The sequence below is a fragment of the Fukomys damarensis genome, unplaced genomic scaffold, assembly GCF_012274545.1.
Source record: "Fukomys damarensis isolate Sample0158 unplaced genomic scaffold, DMR_v1.0_HiC HiC_scaffold_26, whole genome shotgun sequence".
NCBI lineage: Eukaryota > Metazoa > Chordata > Mammalia > Rodentia > Bathyergidae > Fukomys > Fukomys damarensis.
The window spans coordinates 32,203,433-32,225,365 of NW_022900938.1; the positions used below are offsets into that span (position 1 = coordinate 32,203,433).

Here is a 21,933-nt window from a genome sequence, read left to right on the forward strand (position 1 = left end):
CTCTCTCTCTCTCTCTCTCTCTATATATATATATATATATATATATATATATATATATATATATATATATATATATATATATATATATATAATATTACGGATATAGGTATAAAGCTGCCAAAGTGGGAGTAGGCTGCCTTAACATGTAATCGATTTTATGTTAGTAGAAATTCTGAAATAGAGGCAAGTAGGATCAGAATAGTATGGGTTCAATGAAAGCTCTGAGACCTTAGGCAATTTTTCTATCCTCTTTAGACCCTTTACACTTTGCTCAACTGTACAATAGGTTATTGTGAGGATTAACTGACATGATAAGAGTCAATTATTATCAGTGTCTGGTACATAGTTCACATTTATGAAATATCAGCTAATCATTAATACAATCACTATATTTTATCCTTGATATTATTTTTACTGCTGCTGCTGCTGCTGTTGTTATTACCAAAAATGTATTCTACACACCATATAAAGAGGACCTAGTCATCAAGTAATTTATTTGGGGTACATAATTTCCTAACCCTGTTTTATTTTCTGTGCTCTTGCTTTTATGTTTATCCCCACATCATCACATGAGACTACCAAATTAAATAAGAATTTTCACCTAGTCTACTTGAATTTCTTCCAAGTTGGTGAAAGAAATTTAGGCAGTGTAAGAGCCAGAGATGGAATGTCCCATGAACAGTCCCCATAATGATCATAGGAAGGAACTGCCAATGTCAAGTATTAAGAAAAAGCCCAGGATGTACTGCAAAGCGAGATATTTCCTTTGCCTCCTTCTTTGAACCCAGCATATACACCAGAAGAGGGTGTTAAACAACCCAGGCAGTTCTTAGTTTCTCGGCTGTGTAAAGGAGATGTTTCTCTGTAGGGGTCTCACGGAGCTCTTGCTATTCTAAATCCGTCCTTCCCACACCATATTTGTGCCAAGAGTAGTAAACTCTGGGCACCATATTGGTTTGATAGCCTGGAGCTACACACCACCCACCAGTACCCTGCGGGCTCAGTACAAACTGAGCTCAATTGGGGAGAGTATGCTGGCATGTTGACTGTTTGAAAATTAGAAAGGAAAATCAGCCTCCTGTGTGAAATTTACTTTTAGTATGTTTTGAGGCATAAATTTAGAGGATTATAAGATAAAGAAAAAATGTAGTGCTTATATTAAATATTGCATGCTAAAATATTCTAAAATGGTCCAATGGGTTACTTATTTTTACAATCCAGATATATCCTTGAAGATTTTATTTTTATTCATTTGTATTACTCTGATTTTGGAAACCCAGCAAATGCAAAGTGTTTCATTAGTTGAACTCTACAATAATTACTAAAGCTAATGAGAACAATATTTTGAATGCCAAAGCCAATTTATCAGCTACTTCTTGTAACAGAACAATTTATGTCTTTTTTTTCAGAGGAAATCTTCAGTGCCTACTCTGCTCTATGGTGGTCTCCAAACAGCACTTTTTTAGCATATGCCCAATTTAACGACACAAACGTCCCACTCATTGAATACTCCTTCTACTCAGATGAGTCCTTGCAGTACCCAAAGACTGTAAAGATTCCATATCCAAAGGTCTGTGCTCCGGCTTGTATAGTGGTTCTGTGATTTGATGGGAAGAGAATGGTTGCATTTAATCCCTTCCTGCTAATGAAAATATTGTCAGCCTCTCTTCAACAGCTTGCTGTGATTACTCTTGCTGAAGTCAACAGCATCTGGCAATTTTAAAGTATTTTTATTATCCCAGGAAAGAGTGTGATTTAAGGTTTTGTAATTTCTCCAAAAACTTTGAGAAATGACAAGCAGAAAAAGATGGTGAAAATGCTTTTGAAAGAGGTAGGGGGGAATAAAAATGTTTGAATGAAGTAATGGAATCAGAAGCTCATCTCATTTGTAGAAGTTGGAATGTACCCGAGATGAAGATGAAAAGCTTGATTGTATATCAGATTGTATTACTAATTAACAGGATACAGTTCATGACTAGTTTTAGAGGTTCTATTATAGATTTGGCACTAATGTAAACTTTGCACGTCCTACATTTGTAATAATAGTGTCACATCTTGGTTTTCAAGACTGTTCTCTGCCATCCAGGATGTGTATTTATTAAAATTGAAGAGCTCCGTTTAGCAGTGTAAGCCAGGGAAGATGGGATTCAGAAGGGAGCCAGGGATTCTTCACTGATACTGTACAAATGGCCCCAGTGTTATCTATAAGAAAATCTAATGAAGTAGTTTTGCTGTAAGAAATTTGAAAAAAAGAATTTTTATTTTTACCAACTCACTTAATTTGCCTTATGAAAAAGCTGCCATTTTCGGAAAGGAGAGGAAGTTAAAAGGAAAAAAGATCTGAGACTAAATATGGAGATGTGTTTTTAGTGGAATGTTATTTTTTGATGAGCAAAACTGGCAAAAAAAAAAACCCCATAAAATGTTCTCGCTAAAAATATCATATTATTTCTACCTAATCCGTCAATAGAAGATCTATGTGTATATTTTAAAAAGCTTTAGGCTTCTGTCATAATACCGACCATAGAGATGTAACATAGAGCATGGTCTAACAGTGCCCACCACCCAATTAGCATCCCTAGCTCTTGGCTCAGGCACTAATTTTCCTGGTGGACCACATCTTTGAAGGTTCTTCACAATGACAGGCACCAAAGACTTTTTATCCCTCAGAGCCAGGCAATATTTGCAAATGCTAGAAGTGATTTTCTGAGGTTTATCCTCACTTGCACACAGTACATAAGTTGTGAACAAGTAAACATTTTTTTATTTAAATAAGGAATACTTTGGATCTTCAAGTTTTACACACACATACAGACACACACAAACTTACATGTTGTGCTTCTGCTTGAACATGAAAATGTGTTTCCTTACTCTCCCTTATATTTATTTTATTTATATTGAATTGTGACATAATAATTGTGATAGTTTGATTGTAATAACTGTATGGCTATAATGCGGACATTTTTGTATGGTTTAAATTATATAATGATGTTACAGTATTTTGTTAATACCAATTCTAGAATTGCTTTTTCCTAGGCAGGAACGGTGAATCCAACTGTTAAGTTCTTTGTTGTAAATATAGACACTCTCATCTCACCCACCAATTCAACTTCCATCCAAATTGCTGCTCCTGCTTCTGTGATCACAGGGTAAGATTCTACCTGAATGCTCAGAATGCTTGGGATGTGGACAGTTTCATACTTTCCATGGAGAAGGTTTCAAACACAAACGATTAGAGTCATCGCAGCACCCCACTGTGTCACCCAGTCATTCTGCTCTTCAGTGACTCTTGGTTGAGCCCCTACTTCATGACTTCAGGCTGAGCACAATTCTAGTGAGGGCATGTAGGCTGATGGGCATGGTCAGAGCAGGCAGCATCACGGATACTGTGGAGTCTGCTCTCAAATTGGAGGAGACAACCGATAACCAGATAAATATTGATAGAAAGTGCCAGGTGGTGATAAATGTTGTGAGAAAAACCAAAGCAGGACAAAGGCGATGGGGCTGGTGGAGAGAGTCCAGGAAGGCCCTTGCAAAGAGAAGAACTGTGAACAGTGATCCTTGAAGAAAGCAGGGGATCTGTTCACACGGATGCTTGAAGGTGCCGTTTGAGCAGAGGAAGAAGTGTAAAGGCCCTGCCAAGGAAATATGCTGGGGCTTTCGAGGAACCACAGAAAGCCAGAGTGACTGGAGCCTTCTGAGTGAGAACAGAGTATGGCAGAGGGGAGGGTCACACGGGGCTGTGTAGGCCAGTGTGAGACCTAGAGAAACTGAGAGAAGCTATGAGTTCAATGTAAGAACCCCATCGTCATCTTGTGTCGCAAGATGCTACTTGCTTACTTATATAATCCTGGAAGTTTGAAATACTGCTATTAAGCACCTTCCGGCCTGTGTGTTTCTAGCACTTACGATCAGGGAGATGATATAAAACAATGAGATAAATGACTCTAAGACTGAAGTAACAGAGCTATAACTAAAAAACAGGTTAGAGGTATTCCAAGGAGGGGAGATGGGCTTCCATGATGCCTGGGATTAAAGACAGTTTACTGAAGAAGGTACAGATTAAGCAAGTCAGATTCCTTCCCAGGAGCCCGAGAGATTAGACCGAACCTAGGAGATCCCAGGACACAGCCACAACAGCACTGTGATACACAGCTGAGAGAGCGGAAGCTCTGCGAAGTAAAACAAACCACTGAAATCACAGGTGTCAGTGTGGGAAGTGGGAATAGGACAGAGGCTGAGACACAGTTATTGAATAATCAAGTGAAAATGTGTTCGGAACATCCCAGGAGCTGGGGCTGAGCTCTGTGTTCAGCCCTGGCCGACTCATTTCCTCCCCACAAGCACCCTGTGGTGTCACAACCATAGCCATTTTACAGATGAAGAGACTAAGTCATCCCTACTTAGAGGTCCCTTTTCAGGTCACAGTTGCGAAGTACTGAGCTCAGGAAACTCAACCAAGTCTAAAGGTTCACTTATTTTTTGTCTTTTGTGAATTAATCATTAATTCATTATGCTTTTTAATTATTTAAGCTAAACTTATGGGCTACTTTCTTCACTGGATATTTTGTGTGGAACATGAAGATTCACCTTGGGAAATGCCACAGCAAAGTGTTGTACAGTGAATTTAAAACCCAGCTTGGGTCTCTGTTAACACTGGTTAGGTTGCAATTTTTCTAAAATTAGGCTCTAGCTTTTCTCTAAAGATAATATTCCGTCTTGCAAAGATACAGCAGTAGAAATGAAATTTAGGCAAGTTATACCATTCAGGGAGCTGCTGCTGGGTTACCCCGTAATTCACTCATTTCTGGACTGCTCCACCTTACAGGGGCCAGCATCTCTCTCCCTACCTCTGCTCATGTTTCCCTCATTTGCGTACCTAGGAGGCCATGTGTCTGTTGCTTCCAGCATGTGAAATCCTCTATGAAGACAAGACAGGTTTGTGGTTTCTTAGAAATTAGCAGAAGTGAGTGGAAGTGAGTAGAAGCACCGCCTGCAGATAGCAAGAGAGAAGGGCATTCGGGCAGCCCTGAACCTGAACCAAGCCAGCCTCTCTTCTGCTTCACTGACTTGGCACGAAAGTTGATTAGATTAGTCAAGCTGTTAATGTATATTAACTACTTATAAGGGGAATCTGAGAGCCCAGAATATTTGAGAGAAAACAGTATATCATGTAAAATCATATAACTCCTACTGTTTTATTTATAGCAGTGTTTACATGGCCACCCAAAATAACACAGTTTCTATAGGGTAAGGGTCACTTTCCTGGGAGAGTCCCCAGGGACATAACAAGTGCCGGATCAACATTTGTAGAATAAATTAATAGACAAGTCAGTGGACGAGGTGGGTTTTCCGAGTGACTTTCTGTGTATGCCATAGTAATCCACAAAGAGTTCATGGATAGCCTTCACAGCGACCTTGCAGAGCAATCTTCATTTCCTCCTCCTCCCCATCTTGTCCAGCTGCAAATGTTGTGCCCTGGAAATAGAGGACTAGAGAGGGTGTGCTCCACTGAGGTGACCCCACCCAACATCTGCTGAGTTGCTCTGAGCCCCCTCACATCCAGCTCATGACATACCCCACCCTTGTTCTCTGCTCCTAAGGGATACATTAGATAAAGACTTGTTCTCCCTCCTCTAAACAGTGAGTGACCTTTGGTCTGCAAAGCAGGGTCATCAAAGGCTGAGATTGTCACACAAGAGATGAATAAACCAGACAGATATTCCTTGGACACTAGCCACGTCTGCAAGAAAGGAGACAGAACAGGGCTTGCTACCCGTGCGTGCTGCATCCTTAGATCTGCTCCCTCTTGTCCCGCCCATTTCTCCTCTCTTCGATCTGTCAGCAACCCAGGAGAGTTGGCATCCTTATCAGAGCAGAGGGTGGCATGGAGCCCAAGGCCGGCACTGGCAGTACGCCTGCTTCCTCTGGTGATTCACTAAATTAATCAATCCACGGTCTGCAGTTGCTCTTAGTAGCTTTTTTTCCCTCCAATATTCTTTCTAGTTAGTAATGCATATTTTAAGTATCCTTAATGTACCAAAAAAAAAAAACCATTTACACAAATTATGGGTACTAATATCACCCAAAAGACTTCTCCTAAATGCCTCCTCTTTGTAAGACATTGCGCTAGGACAGTCAGTCATGTTATAAGTAGATTCCCTATAGTGTGATATTCAAAATTAAGTCTCAGTGCATTCAAATATGACTTGCTTTATCAAATTTAGCTTACATTGAACTCTCTAGGAATAACTAGATTTCACTGAGTGAGAAATTTTGTGCTAAAAAGAAGCAGGAAGGTATAGCTAACTAGTAAAGTTTCCCAAAGGGATGGATAAGCAGCAGTTCTTCAGTGGGTGTGAGCGTGAATAAGCAATCTGAAGCCAACTGCTGGATTGAACCCTGACTATGATACCTTCCAGTTGAGTGATCCTGGGAATGTTACTGACCTCTCTGCACTTCATTTTCCTCATCTGTAAAGCAGAACAAGAACATCTACTTCACAGGTGGTCTTGGGCTTTATGTCAGGCTCTTAGAACAATTCCTGGCGGACAACACATGCACTCACTCTCTCATTATTATCCTCTGAAATTACTGTGTTGAGTTAGCATTAATATCGGCCATGTTCCCCTTGGATTTTACAGCTCCCGAGGTTAGAAATGCTTGTGGAGTGATTACACCTAACATAGGATGCAATACCTTAGGCTCACGGGAAGGCTTAACAGGAGGTGCGGCTCATTTTTTACCATCCCTCCACCATTACAGAGAGAAAGTTTGTTCAGTATTTGCCTCTCACATGGCAGCATAAAGTCAGCAGGTGTAAAGCATAGTTGATAATCCTGCTTATTGGATGTTTCCAGACTAATGTAGGGAATTTAACCTTTCAGAAAAAAAGTTCAGTTGAGTTATTTGTTTATATCTCTTTGATGACTCTGACATCTCAGCCTGGTATAAACTCAGGGCTGCAGTAGAAGAGAAGTGTGTTTATTAAAAATTTTTAAAAAGAACTGTCTGCTTGACTAGTGATCTGGCTTTGCTGAGCACCAGGGTACAGAGTACGCTTTGGACCATGGAAGTGACAAAGGTGGTAGAGGATCCAGGTTCATTAAACTTTATCTAGAAACGGGCAGGCAAGGGGCTGATACACACGCGCTTCCTGGCTGACTTCCTACATTCCATTACTGAATGTTTTCAATTAGGGAAATGTTGCTTCATAGTCCTGACTTCTGAACATGAGTAATTTATGGCTTTAATAGATAGAGCTACTTAGCACCAGCACTAATCATAAAAAAGAATTATTTTGCCCCTTTCACCATCAGAACTCTTTAAAAAGGAGAATGGGCTTTTCTAGATCCCAATATCCGAACCCATACCTGTGGAACCTTCCAGAGGTTTGTGCATGTGAGTAGAGAGGCTTTCCCCACCCTAGACAGAGGCACATAATTTTCAGAAATTGTTCAAAGGATTTTTGGCATTTAAAAAAATGAGAATGTCTCATGTAGAAAACCGAGGTTGTACACCAGGGCCCATGGACCGTATCTGTCCAGCTGCCCATATCGGCTTCTTCCTCAAGTGAGAGTGGAGTTACTTTTTTTAATGGCTAGGAAGAAAAATCAAAAGAATATGTTTCATGATGTGAAAGTTACGTATTTAAATTCCAGGTTTTCGTTGGAGCACAGCCACTGCCATTTGTTTAAGTATTGTCTGCTGCTTCTGTGCTGCAAAGGCAGAGTTGAATGACTGTGACTGAGAACATGCACACCACAAATATTAAAATATTTACTATCTGGCCCTTAACTGAAAAAAGAAAGTTCCCCAACTCTTGGTCTAGAAAATTTATTTTGAAAAACTTCCCTTTCTGTTTTTTCCTTCTTTCATTCTCTGACTTATTATGTGTCCTGGGTAAGACTTACTTGCCTTTCCTCATCTCCTTTGACACCTCTGCTTTGAGCAAATGCTAAAGAATTAGAGGAGACACCTTTCTTACCCCACATGACATGCAAAGCATTCTGGGAAACTGCAGCCTGGCAGTTTGTGAAAGCGGGGAATTTCCAAGAAAAAACTTCATAGAAAAGGTGGCAGTTCAGCTATAACCTGAAGAAGTAACCCTAAAATAAAAAATCATGCAGAAAAAAATAATGTTAAGGAGGCTAGGAGAAGAATACTATAAATTCGATGCATTTCACTACAAATCTGAAGATGGTTCCAAAAATGTTTGAAGGTATGTATTGGGGAGGTTGCACTGTGAAAATTATCTCTTGTTATATAAATTTATGTTAAAATACCACAGGGTTCCTCGATGTCTTCACAGAGTTCATGTTTTTGCTCTTGAGAAATGGTTTTTTAAGGATATAATTCTTTGATTTTCAAAGTTTGTGGAGGTGTGAGTGAATTTTTTCCCCCTATTTAAAAGTGAAGTTGAGAAAAGGGTCAGCGTAGTTTCATCCTAATAAGAATTTTCTAGAAAGGCACATCCAATTACCAGGAAATACTCAAATCTCAGCCAGGGTCCCTGACCTCATTGTATTGTTTCTTCACAGCAGAGAGGAGATGGGAGAGCATCACCCTTGACTCCCAGGTACCATCAGGAGTCAATTTCAGGACCTGATAAATCCTGAGCATCTTATTCCAGTCACATATTTGAAGCCACTGTAGAATGTTGCTACTATTTTTACTATTGCATCTATTTTTAATTTCCATTCAAAATTAAACTGTACTTTAAGCCTGAGGAAAGTTAAAATTTTATGGTAATAAATCATATTCTTAACCATTTAAAACTTTGCTACTCATTAGAATCAATTTCTTTTTATTAAGGAAAATATTTATTTGTATTGTCTTGGAATAAATTCATTCTCTCTCTTTTCCTCTCCCTGCCTTTCTTCCAGGGATCACTACTTGTGTGGGGTAACATGGGCTACACAAGAACGGATTGCTTTGCAGTGGCTTAGGAGGATTCAGAACTATTCTGTCTTGGCTATCTGTGACTATGACAAGTCCAACTTAGGATGGAATTGTTCACTGGTAAGGATAGATCTGGGTGCTCTGATTCTAAAACCACATGTGATTAGAGGGCTCTGAACTCACGGAGAGTGAAGATTGGCAATTAGTAAATTAAGTTCGACTTTCTCTTCTCTCTTGGCATCGAGCACTGAGGCAGTGGATCCGTCTGACATAAATATAAGATAACATGATGATGCTTCTACTTCATCTGTATGCACTAGTCATACTGTTTTATTTATGGTATAATCACTTAGGAAGGAGACAAGGGTGATTAAATCTCTTATTGCTGATACAAACTACACAACTCCAAAGTTAAAGGAGAAAAGGTTTATTGCAGCTCACAGTTTATAGGGGTTTCATTTCACAGTCGACTGGCTCCAAAGCATGTTAGCATGGCAGAGGGACATCACAGAAGAGAAATGGTTCATGGCAGGCAGAAGGCAGCAAAACAGTGAAGTAGCAAAGTAGCAGCAGCAGTTCGCCTCTCCCTTTTATCCCTTCCAGGCAACCCATCCTTTGGGTGTTGCCAACCAGGCCCAGGACGGGCCTTCCCATTATCCACACCCAGAACTATGCCAAACCAATCAGTGGAGTAATTTAGTAGTCACACACCCTTAATCCCAGCATCATACACAATAGACCCAGTCACCTCTGAAAAGCCCCATTGTGACCCATGAGGCTTGGGGGGGCATCTAGATACAAACCATAACAGAATCTGATGGACTGTGCTGATGTCAGTATTCAAAGATGTAAAGAGGGCCAAAGGATGCAAGTGCAATGAAGGTGTTTTAACGCAGGAGATACAGCAGATAGAGAATGATTGGCTAAGTATATGTAAAACAAAACAGTATTAAGAGGCCACATATTCATTCCCATATTATTACTATCTTTAAGCAGGAAACAGCTTTAGAACTTAAATAAATAACTACCAGGCAAGAGGGTGGTAACACTTGAGCAAGCTCAATGTTAAGCCAACCTTGAAGCACTGGGGGGTTTCCAGCTAGAAGACCATGGGGGATAGCGGGGCTGGTGGATCACAGTTAAGCTGCTTTGAGAGCCAATGTAACAGGAAGGGCAGGAACTGGAAGAGGTTTGCTGGAATATTCCAAGGACCCTCCAAAGCCTCCTGTTCTGGTCATGGCCCTGTGTCTACACACCTCCCTCCCTGCTCTCATCCTAACTACAGGGAAGACTGGCATTTTAGGCAGCTTGAGCACTGCATATATTGATTCACTTATCTATGTAAGAAACATTGAGTGCCTGTAATGCTCCAATTTCTGTGCTAATCTATGGATATTTTAAAAAATGAATTAGCCTGTCTGTCCCCAAAATGCTTCTGTTCTGATAAGGAATCCCATTATGAAAATAAATCATGAGCTTTATCATTTATTGGTGCTTGCAGTATATCAGGGACTTTGGTGACTGGCTCAGTGAGTTTAAGGAACTTGGTCAGGTCACAAGACACTGCCAGAACTCAAACTGCAAAACACATGCCCTTTCCTTTGTGCTGATTGGATCGCTTTAATACCTTGATATTGTGCCATTAAAAAAAAGGCATAAGTGGGCTGGGGAAGATTTAGTTCAGTGGTTTCACCACCTGCCTCACAAGCGCAAGGTCCCTAGTTCAATCCCTGGTACATTAAAAAAAAAAAAAAAAGAAAGAAAGAAAGAAAGAAAGAAAGAAAGAAAGAAAGAAAGAAAGAAAGAAAAAAAAAAGAAAAAAAGCATAAGCAAGGTGAAAAGAAGATGTAAGATGAAAGAAGATACCCAGCTCTACTGGGGGGAGGTGGGGCAATGCAAAGAGGAAACGTGGTAGAGACATAGAGGAGTCTAGGGTAACATGTCCTATATGGACAGATAAGGGCAAAAGGCCCATGCAAGTGGAGGACTGTGCTGTTGCAACTAGTATGAAAACCTTAGAGCATGAACTGTGGGTACTTGTTCTGAGGGCCAGAGGAGAGGAACAGAGCTGAAGATAAAGGCTAGTGATACAGGCTCAGGTGCCATTCTGAGTTTAGTCTTACCTTGTAAGAAGTGGGGAGCTGATTCAAGGTTTTAAATGGGAGAATGTCAGTGTGAGACTAGATCTTTTGCCAAATGAGGTCAGGTCAGCTGAGGGCAGTGCAGGACACATAGTAGACCAAACAGAGAGAAAATAATCAATCTGTCCAATGAGGAGATTGTGGCAGTGAACCAGGGAAACCTGTCAAAGATATGGACAAAGGCAGTGATGGCAAAGATGGAACAGAAGTTGAGGATGAGGGAGATGACTATGAGAAGAGCAAAAATCTGGAAAGACTCCCAATCTGGAAAGACTCTGGCTTGGGTGCACAGGAAAGAATGAAAGTTTTAAAGATGGGCTGCTGGGGTGGAAGAAAGAGAAGGAAACTCTTCAGTAAATGATCTAATGTAATTACATGAAGAATACTAGCCTAAATATGTGAGTGGAGATAGTTTTCAATAACTTTATTGTAAGTGTAAGTGTGTCTATAGTCCCACATTGTGGCTAAAGAGTACATTTCATCATCTTCTTTCTCTTTGAAATGCTGTCACTGGATTTTTCTCTTCCTAGGCCCATGAACACACTGAGATGAGCACGACTGGCTGGGTTGGAAGAGTAAGTGCTATGAGTTATGGGATTTCACATGCTATGCACCAGCTAGTCAGAACTATGATTTGTAGGTATTCTACACTAGGGTCCTGGGTTACTTTTCATTTACAGAGGTACTAGTTGACCTATTTCTCAAATATTGGAAATGTTCTCTATAGAGATATCTTTTTATGAAGAATATGTAATGTATTCAGTTGGAAAAATAAGAAAAAGTAAGTTAAAAACTAGGAGCAGAGCAAACAAAGCAAAACACATACTCTAGGCAAATTGTAGCTCCCAGTAAGTTAAAAAGCAATCATTGCTGAAAGGCAGCCATGGTGCCAGTTGTGTTTGTTGACCTCACATTTGAAGTCCTCTGCTCTAAACGCAGAAAACAGTTTCCAACTCGGCCTGGAAAAATGCCTAAGGAGATCCAGCAGAAATTCAGTACCAACCATAGAATGCCCACTACATACCCCTCTCTGGAGAAAATGAAACTTATTTGAATTCACACTTTGTGAGGCACCCAGCTGCAGAGCTCTCACCGGAAAGCAAGGCTGACCCTCAGAGGCTTCTCACACTCCTCAGTCCCACTGCATTACTTGTGTATTGCACACAGAATTGCCAGTCACATTACTGCAAGACCATGGAAGGCGGTACGTAGGTGAAGGAACTCTCGCCGGCACGACTTCTCGCACGCAAGACAATGAATGAATTGCACCTAAGACCACTTCTATTAATCCTCATAAAGAGGGAAACATGGTGACACAAAATACGTAAAGATTTCACGTCTTGGTTCATAGAGGTGGGGCCTTAATCCAGCAGGGCAAACACTTCTAGCTGGGCTCAGAGCTCCGGCGACATTCTCATGTCCTTTTCTTCAGGCATTGATTGGGCAGAGGGGGAGAGGTTTGCCAACATGAAAAGTGGTTTCCTCCATGGCAAGAGACACGCTACACTTCCTCACGACTCTTTGAAAAAAAATATGTTTTTTCCTCTCTGTATTTAACCAGACAGATGCCACTTTTCACACATTTCTACTAGGCACAACTCCATCCAGGGGAAACAGGGAAATGTATTAAAAAGATAAGGCTGTGAACACAGGTCTAGAGAGGGGAATGTGCTTCAGAGTTCTGTAATGAGAACACCAAGTGTACTGCATGCCTCAGCTTGCTCCATAAATGAATTCAGTTTGAATCACTAAATAGAAGAGGGAAGTGTTTTTTCTTCCTTCCCAAAATGGGAGCTGATGAGACAGGAAACATCAAGAGTGCAGTGAACCCACAATTTTAAAAGACTATCTCCTACCTGCTCTCAAATGTAGCTAGGAAATAGAAATCGTAAAACGACACATTCCTTTCAGACTGGGATAGATGCTCTTCTACTTGAACTACATTATATTCTCTGTATTATCTTTTATTGAACTATAAAACACTGAAAATTTTGTTCTATATCTCTGCACAATCTTTTTTGATAAATTGGTTATTACCTTTAACAAAATGAAACAAGCTTATAATACAAATGCTTACAAGAATGTTTCCATATAAAATATACATCAGACATTTCTTACTGTATGTAGTCCGGACAGGGTTAACAGCTAAGCTTGACTTTCAAAAACAAATATGTGTACAACAGGAACAAAACTCTCCAAACTACAAAGCACTTCCAACCTAAAGCAATCAAATAATAATATGTGTGGGTCAAGAAAGCACATATGTGACACCAAGGAAATGTATTTCTTGAAACAAAGGTGAATTCTGGGTATTATACACGTAGAGCTAGAAGTCATAGTAATTCTCCATGGAGAGAGAATGCGTCCCAGTAATGGTGACTTTCTGCTTATCAAATGACCTGTGCAATTGATTTTGTGTCTACTGTCTTGTACTCCTCACTAAAAACTGCCCATGAGTTTTTGCTCTGTTTTGTTTTGTTTTGTCCACATTTTCTTGAAGAAAAAAATTTCATGATCCTCCAGTTTTATTTGGCAAATAAAACATGGTTTGGAGGATAGCTTTGGGGGAGAATATTCTAAAATTACAGTTGGTACTGAAATGAGGCAGATGAGACCAGTGCTTTCATGTTTCTTTGTTCTCTTACTTTCTAGTTTAGGCCTGCAGAACCTCATTTTACCTCCAATGGTAATAGTTTCTACAAGATCATCAGTAACGAAGAGGGTTATAAACACATTTGTCATTTCCGAATAGATGATAGAGTGAGTATTCTTAATTTGTTTCCTATTTTTGAAACTAACTTGAGGTGAAAAAAAGTCTATCAGTATGTACAAATAGACTGATTCAAATTCTTTAATGGTGTATGGTGAAGGATGGGGTGGAATGTGAACATCCAACAAGAGATATCAAGGTTATTTTGGCTCCTGATGTAAATGATTTAAGATTCTACTTAATTTTAAAGAGAAAGCCTAATAAATCTTTTATTTAAAAACCCCATCAGGATTGCACATTTATTACAGAAGGAGCCTGGGAAGTCATTGGGATAGAAGCTCTTACCGGTGATTATCTGTGAGTATTCTCATACTCGGTAGGCTAGAAACCCACTTATTGCACAGAAGTAGGGAAAAATCTCCGACAAATAAAGAGTAGTCAATTTGGAATGTGTTCAATGCTTTTTTTTCTTTTTAACATACGGAAGCCTTAATGATTTTCACATATGCTCGGCAGATTTGATACCATGCCACACGCAGCTCTACCTCTTGCACTTACCTGCTTTCCATTCCCAGAGCCGCAGCGTGTTTCACTGGAACGTCCCAGAGTGCGGCACACTGTAGCTGCCAGCAGCTCTAATTGTTTGGAAGGCTGGGAAAGGCAAGTTTATCTGTCCAGGCCTTGGCCTTTCTCTTTGGAGAATAGAAAACTTTCCCGATGCTGCCCATTACCCTCTCATTAGAATCGTAGGCACTTTAATGGATCTTTCTTGGCCACATCGTGGAGGAATTTTGCCATGGCCTGAAGCTGTTTTGGAAGGTGAGGTTTTTGCCATCTTGAAGCTTGTGATAGAAATCAGATAATATGGAAAACACAATTGATAAATGGAATCTCAATTTCAGGCTAGTTGTCCAGTCATATTTTTCATACAAAAGGTTTCTTTTTGTTTTTTACTTGTCACTTTAAGGAATAAATCCCCGGTTTCATATGTTTTAGTCTGTTAATAAAAGAGCATCCTAGGTCAGATGGAGGAGAGAAATGGCTCGTGGGGTGATGGAGGGGCCGGGAAGCAAGGGCCGAAAATGGGTGAACACTAATGAAAACTGGCACACGTGTGTACGGACACGTGCTGGTGTCTCCTGCTTCAGTTCCGCCATTTTTGTAATCGTGCGTATTTCTTTGTTTTCTTCCCAGATACTACATTAGCAATGAACATAAAGGAAGGCCGGGAGGAAGAAATCTTTATAAGTAAGAGCTTTGTCAAGTTGTTGGCTTCTCTCTTTTAGATGACAAACAATTTCTAGACTTGAACCTTTAACGTCTTATTTTAATATTAGTTTGGAATAGTTACCAAGCACTTTTATTCTTTTATAAATCAATACAGATGTCACAAAAAGAGTGACTATTAGATATTTTCTGACATTTTCAAATGCTGGGAGATTTAAAGTTACTAATTTGTGTATTTATTTCACATTTTAAAAGAAGATTTTAAGAATTGCTTTGGCATTCTGATACTTTTGAAACTAGAACATGCCATTATTCAATTTCTTTCATTTATCTTCGACCAAGTGCTTAATTTCCTCCATTGGTTTTACAGAATCCAACTTAATGACAACACAAAAGTGGAGTGTCTTAGCTGTGAGCTGAATCCAGAAAGGTGCCAGTACTATTCTGCATCATTTAGTAAAGAGGCAAAATATTATCAGCTGAGATGTTCCGGTAAGTTTGTGCCAACAAGGATGTAGGGCGGCGGCAGCTCCGACTCACTTGTGGGTGGGAAGCTGCTCCTTGGTTCTCTAGGCTGGGGAATTTGGCCTGCCTTTCAGCAGCAGATATGCCTCTCTCCAGAACCTTCTCACTGTGTCCCGGGCCCAACCTGCTGTGTGCAGGTGCATCCCAATCCAGTGTCCAGTTTGGGAATCATTCTTTGTTCTCTTTTGAACCTGAGGAGTCACGAAATCTCCTCAGGACCTTTCTTTCCATTCACATTCAAGTGGTGAATTTAAATCACCTTTCTTTCCTTTTGAAGACTTCTTTCTTATAAACCCACCCATGCTTTGTGGGTTTTAAATGATTATATTATGCACTCATCCCTTTAAGTGAGAAAGGCCAGTCACCCAACATGCCCACTGCTTTATCTTCTTTTGTTACTGCAGTTATTTATTATAGATGAAGAAACCTGGGCAAGGAGAAGCACGACTACTGCAGGTCGCACACCAGGCGCACTAGGGTTTAAACACAGAAGGGTCCTCTCTACTGAATGCCCTGCTAAGTTACTTCTCAAAATGAAAAAGTACTGAGTATTCTGAAAATAACTGTCCACGGCACAAAAGAAGACTGAATCAGTTATTTGTCTCTTCCCTCACACATGTACTCCCTTTATCATTATTTATTTAGAGTTCTTTGCTATGGCTGTTTTTGGCATGTGCTCTGTTCTAGGCACTATGCTAAAAGCTTTATATTCATAATCTTATGAAATCCTTAAGAAAACTCCAAAAAGTAGGTATGATTATCCTCATTCTGTATGTAAGGAAATTAAAGTGTGGACATGTTTTTATAAATCACACAGCAAGTCAGGTCTAGATATTTCATTCACTGTGGTTTCAATCAAGTATGAAAATTAATACTATCTTCCAAATTAATAAAACTACATAGCTCACAAAATAGCTTTTCTGTACATTACCTTCCACTCTGCAGCTACCGCAGTTGGGATAAATAGTGAAGATATGGGCTTGTGAGAAAAACACTTTTGCATGCCAGAAAAGAATCGCTTATCCAAGTCAGGCACTGCAGATGTGCTGCCTGGCTCCAGCACTCCTCAGGGTGGGGCCTCATGGAGGGACCTGTCCCTCGTTCCAGGTGAGGCTGGCTTCTGGCCTGTGCCCTGAGGTAGAGAGGTCAGTGAACAAGCGAGGATCAGAGTGGGGAAGATGGCAGTTCTTATTTCAGCTCAGTGACCAGGAAATCCATGCAGGGATAGTAATGTGCCCAAGATGCTTGGCAGGGCAGTTTCATCATTTTGCTAAGTCCTGTGCTTTCCCAGTCATACTTCTTACTCTCAATTGCAGTTATTTTAAGGAAAACTAACATTTATTAAGCTTCTTATCCACTGATTTTTATTATTTTTTATTAAAGTTTAATGGTAACCAATGACAGTTTTGAAAACTCATGCATGCCAAACTTATCTAAAATGTATTTTTCATTGATTGTGTTAACAGGTCCTGGTCTGCCCCTCTATACACTGCATAGCATCAGGAATGTTAAAGGTATCTTCTCAGAATTCACCCTTCATTCGCTTTTAGGAAAATGTGTGTGAATAAGAGCAACATGTACTTAGCACTGTGTGATTTCCCCTGGCTTTGGAGTGTTACAGCAATGACTTGAACACAAGGTTTATAACCTTAAGTGTGTGCAGTTCCCTCAGTGTGTGTCATATTTGCTCATTATTCCATCGCATAATCTAATTCTTTGTATTGTAATGAATTACTGCTATTTCCTGTATTTGTTTAGAACAAAAAGTCCTGGAAGACAATTCAGCTTTGGAGAAAATGCTGCAGGACATCCAAATGCCTTCCAAAAAACTGGACTTCATTATTTTGAATGAAACAAGTAAGTTAAATTTCACGGAGGCACTAATAAAGTATAACTAATATGATAATCTGATCAGAAAATATACATTTTATAATATATAAATCTAATTTAGAGGGTTATTTTTCCATGAAATATCCTATCACAAGGATTACTACTTTTCCATTCTTTTGTCATAAAATAAAATACCATTTTATATGCAGTGTATTTTGTTAAGAGGAAATGTTTCTGGAGAAAATGTGCTACTGTTAGTTTAGTTTCATCTCCTCAGTAACTCTAGTCTACTAGTAAGTATTTATTGTATATTTAACTCAATAATCTCTAATCTATTTTACCTTTAAACCAAAAAGGTGAAAATTGTCTGAGATGATTACATTTAAAGGTTAGAGTCATTGATAAAGTTGGGAACTTCAATTCCTGGATAGAAATCTAGTTTTTCCTAATCCTCTTCATCCGTCATAGAGGACCAGGCTTGGTAGTCTCATCATGGATTATACTCAAGGACTACTATAAACAACAGGTTTCTTTAGGCAGAAAAAAAAAAATCCCCACTAAGGGGCTATAGGGAGAAGAAGAACCCATCTGAATTGGTTTAGCTTTTTCTTTAATTTAAGGTAAAAGTGGAAAATATTCATTTCATCTCACTTTAAATGGCAGCGCAGGCTGTGGAACGTGTAGGCACTTCTGAAGAATGACTTGGAGCGGTGTATTCAGACTGCATATGCATTACGGCCACCTGGGACCTTGTTACCAGCCACAATCTGACCCAGTATGTCAGGTGGGCCCAGGATCTGGCATTTATAATAAGCTCCAAGATGATGCCAGTGCCCTGGCCCTGAGCCACACTGGAGTGAAGAGCTTAGAGTTTTTTTCAGAGCCACCGTTGACAGTCTGGTATAGAAGACTTTCAATAGTGAGATGTGACATTATATTTCAGGAGGCTAACAGTGGGGACCCCCAAAATCTTATTAGAGAAGACACATGATCAGCAGGAAAACTTGATAGGAATTGTAGGATGGAGTTGTTAGAGCAGGCAAGTGGTCCCACTGGGAGGTGGTTATAACCTTTGAAATTACAGGAAAGGAGGACTAGGGAGAGTCTGTGAGAAGGCAGCAGGTGTGATGAGACTGTGGTTAAGACCCCTCACTACAAAGAATAGAGTGTGAATCTTTAGAATGACAAAACTAAAGCACCTTGTAATCGCTACCCTGCTGACTTGGACAATGGAGAGATCAAGTGCTAACTTTGGCATATTTATTTAAAATATCATGGTCAACTGATAGTTTGATATTTTATTGAAATTATAATAAAGGCATGAAATTTTCATTCTTATAAGCACATTTATTCAGAAGCCATTAAAACATTCAGCCAAGTATGAACTAAAGTTACATCTATATAAAGATCTTATTTCTAAATCTTTCTTTTCCCCTAAACCAAAATAATGGTAACATCAACCAAACCACCAATAGAAAAATAAATGCAACAAACAATTCTATAGATAAAGTGTTTTGTTGTGTTTTTTTTTTGCCTACAGTTAAAATCTATCAAAGCTAGAAATAATCTTATTAAAATATGGGAATTTAAAAAATTGTTTTAGATGCATTAGTCTAACCCATCTTTCATTTGTGAGGAAAGGAAACAGATTCATTATTTAGGGACAAATTTTACTAAACTAATGTTAAATCAAGCTCAGGAAATTAAGCAGATACACAGAAAAATCACACAGAATGTACTCAACAGTTTGCTCCATGGAAGGCTGATTTCATTCTGTGAAACACGGAGCTGAAAATGGGAACTCAGCTTTGCGGTCTGGGATGGCAATAGGAATTATAAAAATGTTATTAAATCAGAACTTTAAAATAGAGTTGGGGCCAACTACAAATTCTAAACAGTTTCAAGGAAATTCAAGAAGAGGAAAACATTTTGGAGGAAAACTTAGAACATAAGCCATAAACAAACTAGATAAGTAGATCAGATGCCAAAGAACAGATTATAAAAACAAAACATTAGAAATTCTAAGTTGTACTCTTATTTCACAAGGCACCAATGTATTTAATAGATACATGAGAAACAACTTTATTGTTTTAGCATTAACTAGTATGCTAACCTGACAGTGTTTTGTCTTTAAAACATGCTGAATCCAAGCATTTCTTTCTTTCTTTTTTTTTTTTTTGTATTCTAATTTAATAAATTGTTAGACTCTAGATGTGACATCAAGGACAGAGATCAGGAATGAAATATTGAATAAATTGTTCTTAACTTTCTAATTAATATTTCTCTTTGTTTAGAATTTTGGTATCAGATGATCTTGCCTCCCCATTTTGATAAATTCAAGAAATATCCTCTACTGTTAGAAGTGTAAGTATTCAAGAAGGGAGAGTGATTTAGGAATTAATTGCCTCCCCAGTACTGCTTACTGAAAAATAACACCAAATTCATCTTTTCTCTCTTCCTCATTACTGTATTCTCCTTCTATTTTGGACTCACAAACCTCAGTCTATTTTCTGCCATCACAATAGATAAGAGAGACAGACATTCTCTTCTGCCCTAATGGCTTTTTCTTTCTTTTTTTTTTTTTTTTTTTCTGACTTGCCAGAAATGCCAGGGAATTCCATAGGAATTCTCAAGTCCTGATTTTCATCCTGCCTCCTGGACATTTTAACAAGCAAGAGATAGGTATTAATGGTTATCTCAGTTTCCTCAGTTCCCTGTTGATTGCTTTTTATGCATCAGAACCCCAAATTTCTCTTCTAATACCTGCAATATTCTTGCCTGGTATTTTTCATTGCCCTTTTCAATGAAAAGAAATGTTATAGGAGACTTTCATTATAATCCAAACTTCCTCAAATCCTAGAGAAAGTCCCGAAATCTCAAGTTTTGAAGGTTAAATAGAAACTCAAGAATTCTGAATGTGGTATTGTTGTAAAATATTCTTAATGATTAGAATAAATTTTAATCCTTCTAGCTTGCCCTGATCACATAGATCATACATGATTTCCTTTATTAAAAAAGAAAACAAAATGACAAATGTGCTGGGTGTCTGCCATGGGTCAGAAGCTTAATTTAACTTATTTTATTGACTCTTCAAATCCGTGTGGTGAGATATGCTGGCCCATTGTCTGTAAGACACATTGAAACTTAGGGACATAATGTGTACGTTATTACTAGGAAAAAAGGAAGAGATATTAGTTTTGCTCCACTATCTTTACAGTTCAAAAAGAAAAACTATCATAAAAGCACAAAGAGAAAGACAAGTATCCTAAGCTTCCAGATGTGCTATTTGATTTTATTAAGCCAAATTGTGACTTAATAAAGTCAAAAATCACAAGTAAAATTAATTTGTTTTAGGATTTATCTTCAATACTAAAAAAAGATCCTTTAGAAAAGTAAGGATTTGTTTTTATCTTGACTCCCCTGTAAGCAATTGGGAGAGATTATTTTAAAAGGAAAATGTGGTGTCATTTCCCTTCATTTACTTTCTTCCTCCGCTCTTTTGAGATCTCAGTCTTTTTTCTTCTCTGTTTTTAAAAATAACGTTTAATCTTAGGGGTGGTAATTTGAGATATACTGAACATGAAGGCAAACTCTTAAATCTATTGAATGTAATACTATTGACAGGAAAAAGGCATTTCACATGTTTCTTAAAAGTGTTTACTTCCCTAATAAATACATAAACATATTTTCCTGTTTGAAGTTAGACTGGTACAGTAGTATACAATTAAAATAATAAAATCTTTTATTTAAACCAAAGTACTTTTTACCACCATCTCTAAGAAGAGGGAAGAAAAGTTAGCAAAGGCATGCATGTAGGACTTGTCTCTTCCTGCATTGTGAGCAGATGTGTGAGAGACATAGGCTGAGGAGGAGACCTTTGCCCAGGCAGCCTGTAGATCATACAAAGATGACATATTTGATGGTTGTGCACAGAGCTATGTGTGGGGTAAATTATAGCTTGTCAATATTAACAAAAGGGAGAAAAGTTGTTTATAAATGTTGAACAACACACATATTTTCCAAAACAAGGCTGTATTTCTTTCTTCTTTGAACTTTTAAGTAAGAGCATTCATTCATCTGTTGGATTGATCCCAAATGATTTATAAAGTTAGGGAATTGTAAGGTAGATGATAAAGCAGAGTCCTTAAGGAAGTTCCCACCTAGGAAATGAACTTGCAGTCTGGGAGTATTTCTAAGTCGAGATGGAAAGAGGGACTCAAACCTGCATTTTTGTCATCATCTGTATTTTTTTAATAGCACAGTGTCCCTAACTCCACTACTAACAAGCTAATTTTCTGTGCTATTCAAAACTATAATACTTTAAATATGTTGACCTATGAAGTCTGTGTTTGATAACTGTCTTCTAAGATAAAACTGATGGGCATCTTTGAAAGAAACACACAGTGATTGTTATCACGTTGCCAAGTTTTAGAGGACCCATTCTGGGTTTGGAACTGTCTGGCACAATTTCAGGCTTATGATGGAGAGAGATGTGCACATCTTGCCCACAAGGAAGAGAAATGCAAGTACTCTTTATTTGATTCAGAAAAACAATGAAAGCTAACAATTTGGGCTTTTTTTTTTTTTTTTTTTTTTTTT

At 38.7% G+C, this 21,933-nt stretch overlaps 1 protein-coding gene across 1 annotated transcript in view; it reads left to right on the forward strand.

Annotated features, from left to right (window-relative positions):
• Positions 1-21,933, forward strand: part of Dpp4 (dipeptidyl peptidase 4) — a 73,791-nt gene that overhangs the window by 32,920 nt on the left and 18,938 nt on the right. The window contains exons 9-19 of the mRNA XM_010606844.2: positions 1,410-1,570; positions 3,037-3,149; positions 8,886-9,021; positions 11,573-11,617; positions 13,695-13,802; positions 14,042-14,109; positions 14,947-15,000; positions 15,350-15,471; positions 16,971-17,018; positions 17,263-17,361; positions 19,629-19,698. Coding sequence (XP_010605146.1) covers positions 1,410-1,570; positions 3,037-3,149; positions 8,886-9,021; positions 11,573-11,617; positions 13,695-13,802; positions 14,042-14,109; positions 14,947-15,000; positions 15,350-15,471; positions 16,971-17,018; positions 17,263-17,361; positions 19,629-19,698 — 1,024 coding nt within the window. The remainder of the gene's footprint in view (positions 1-1,409; positions 1,571-3,036; positions 3,150-8,885; positions 9,022-11,572; positions 11,618-13,694; positions 13,803-14,041; positions 14,110-14,946; positions 15,001-15,349; positions 15,472-16,970; positions 17,019-17,262; positions 17,362-19,628; positions 19,699-21,933) is intronic.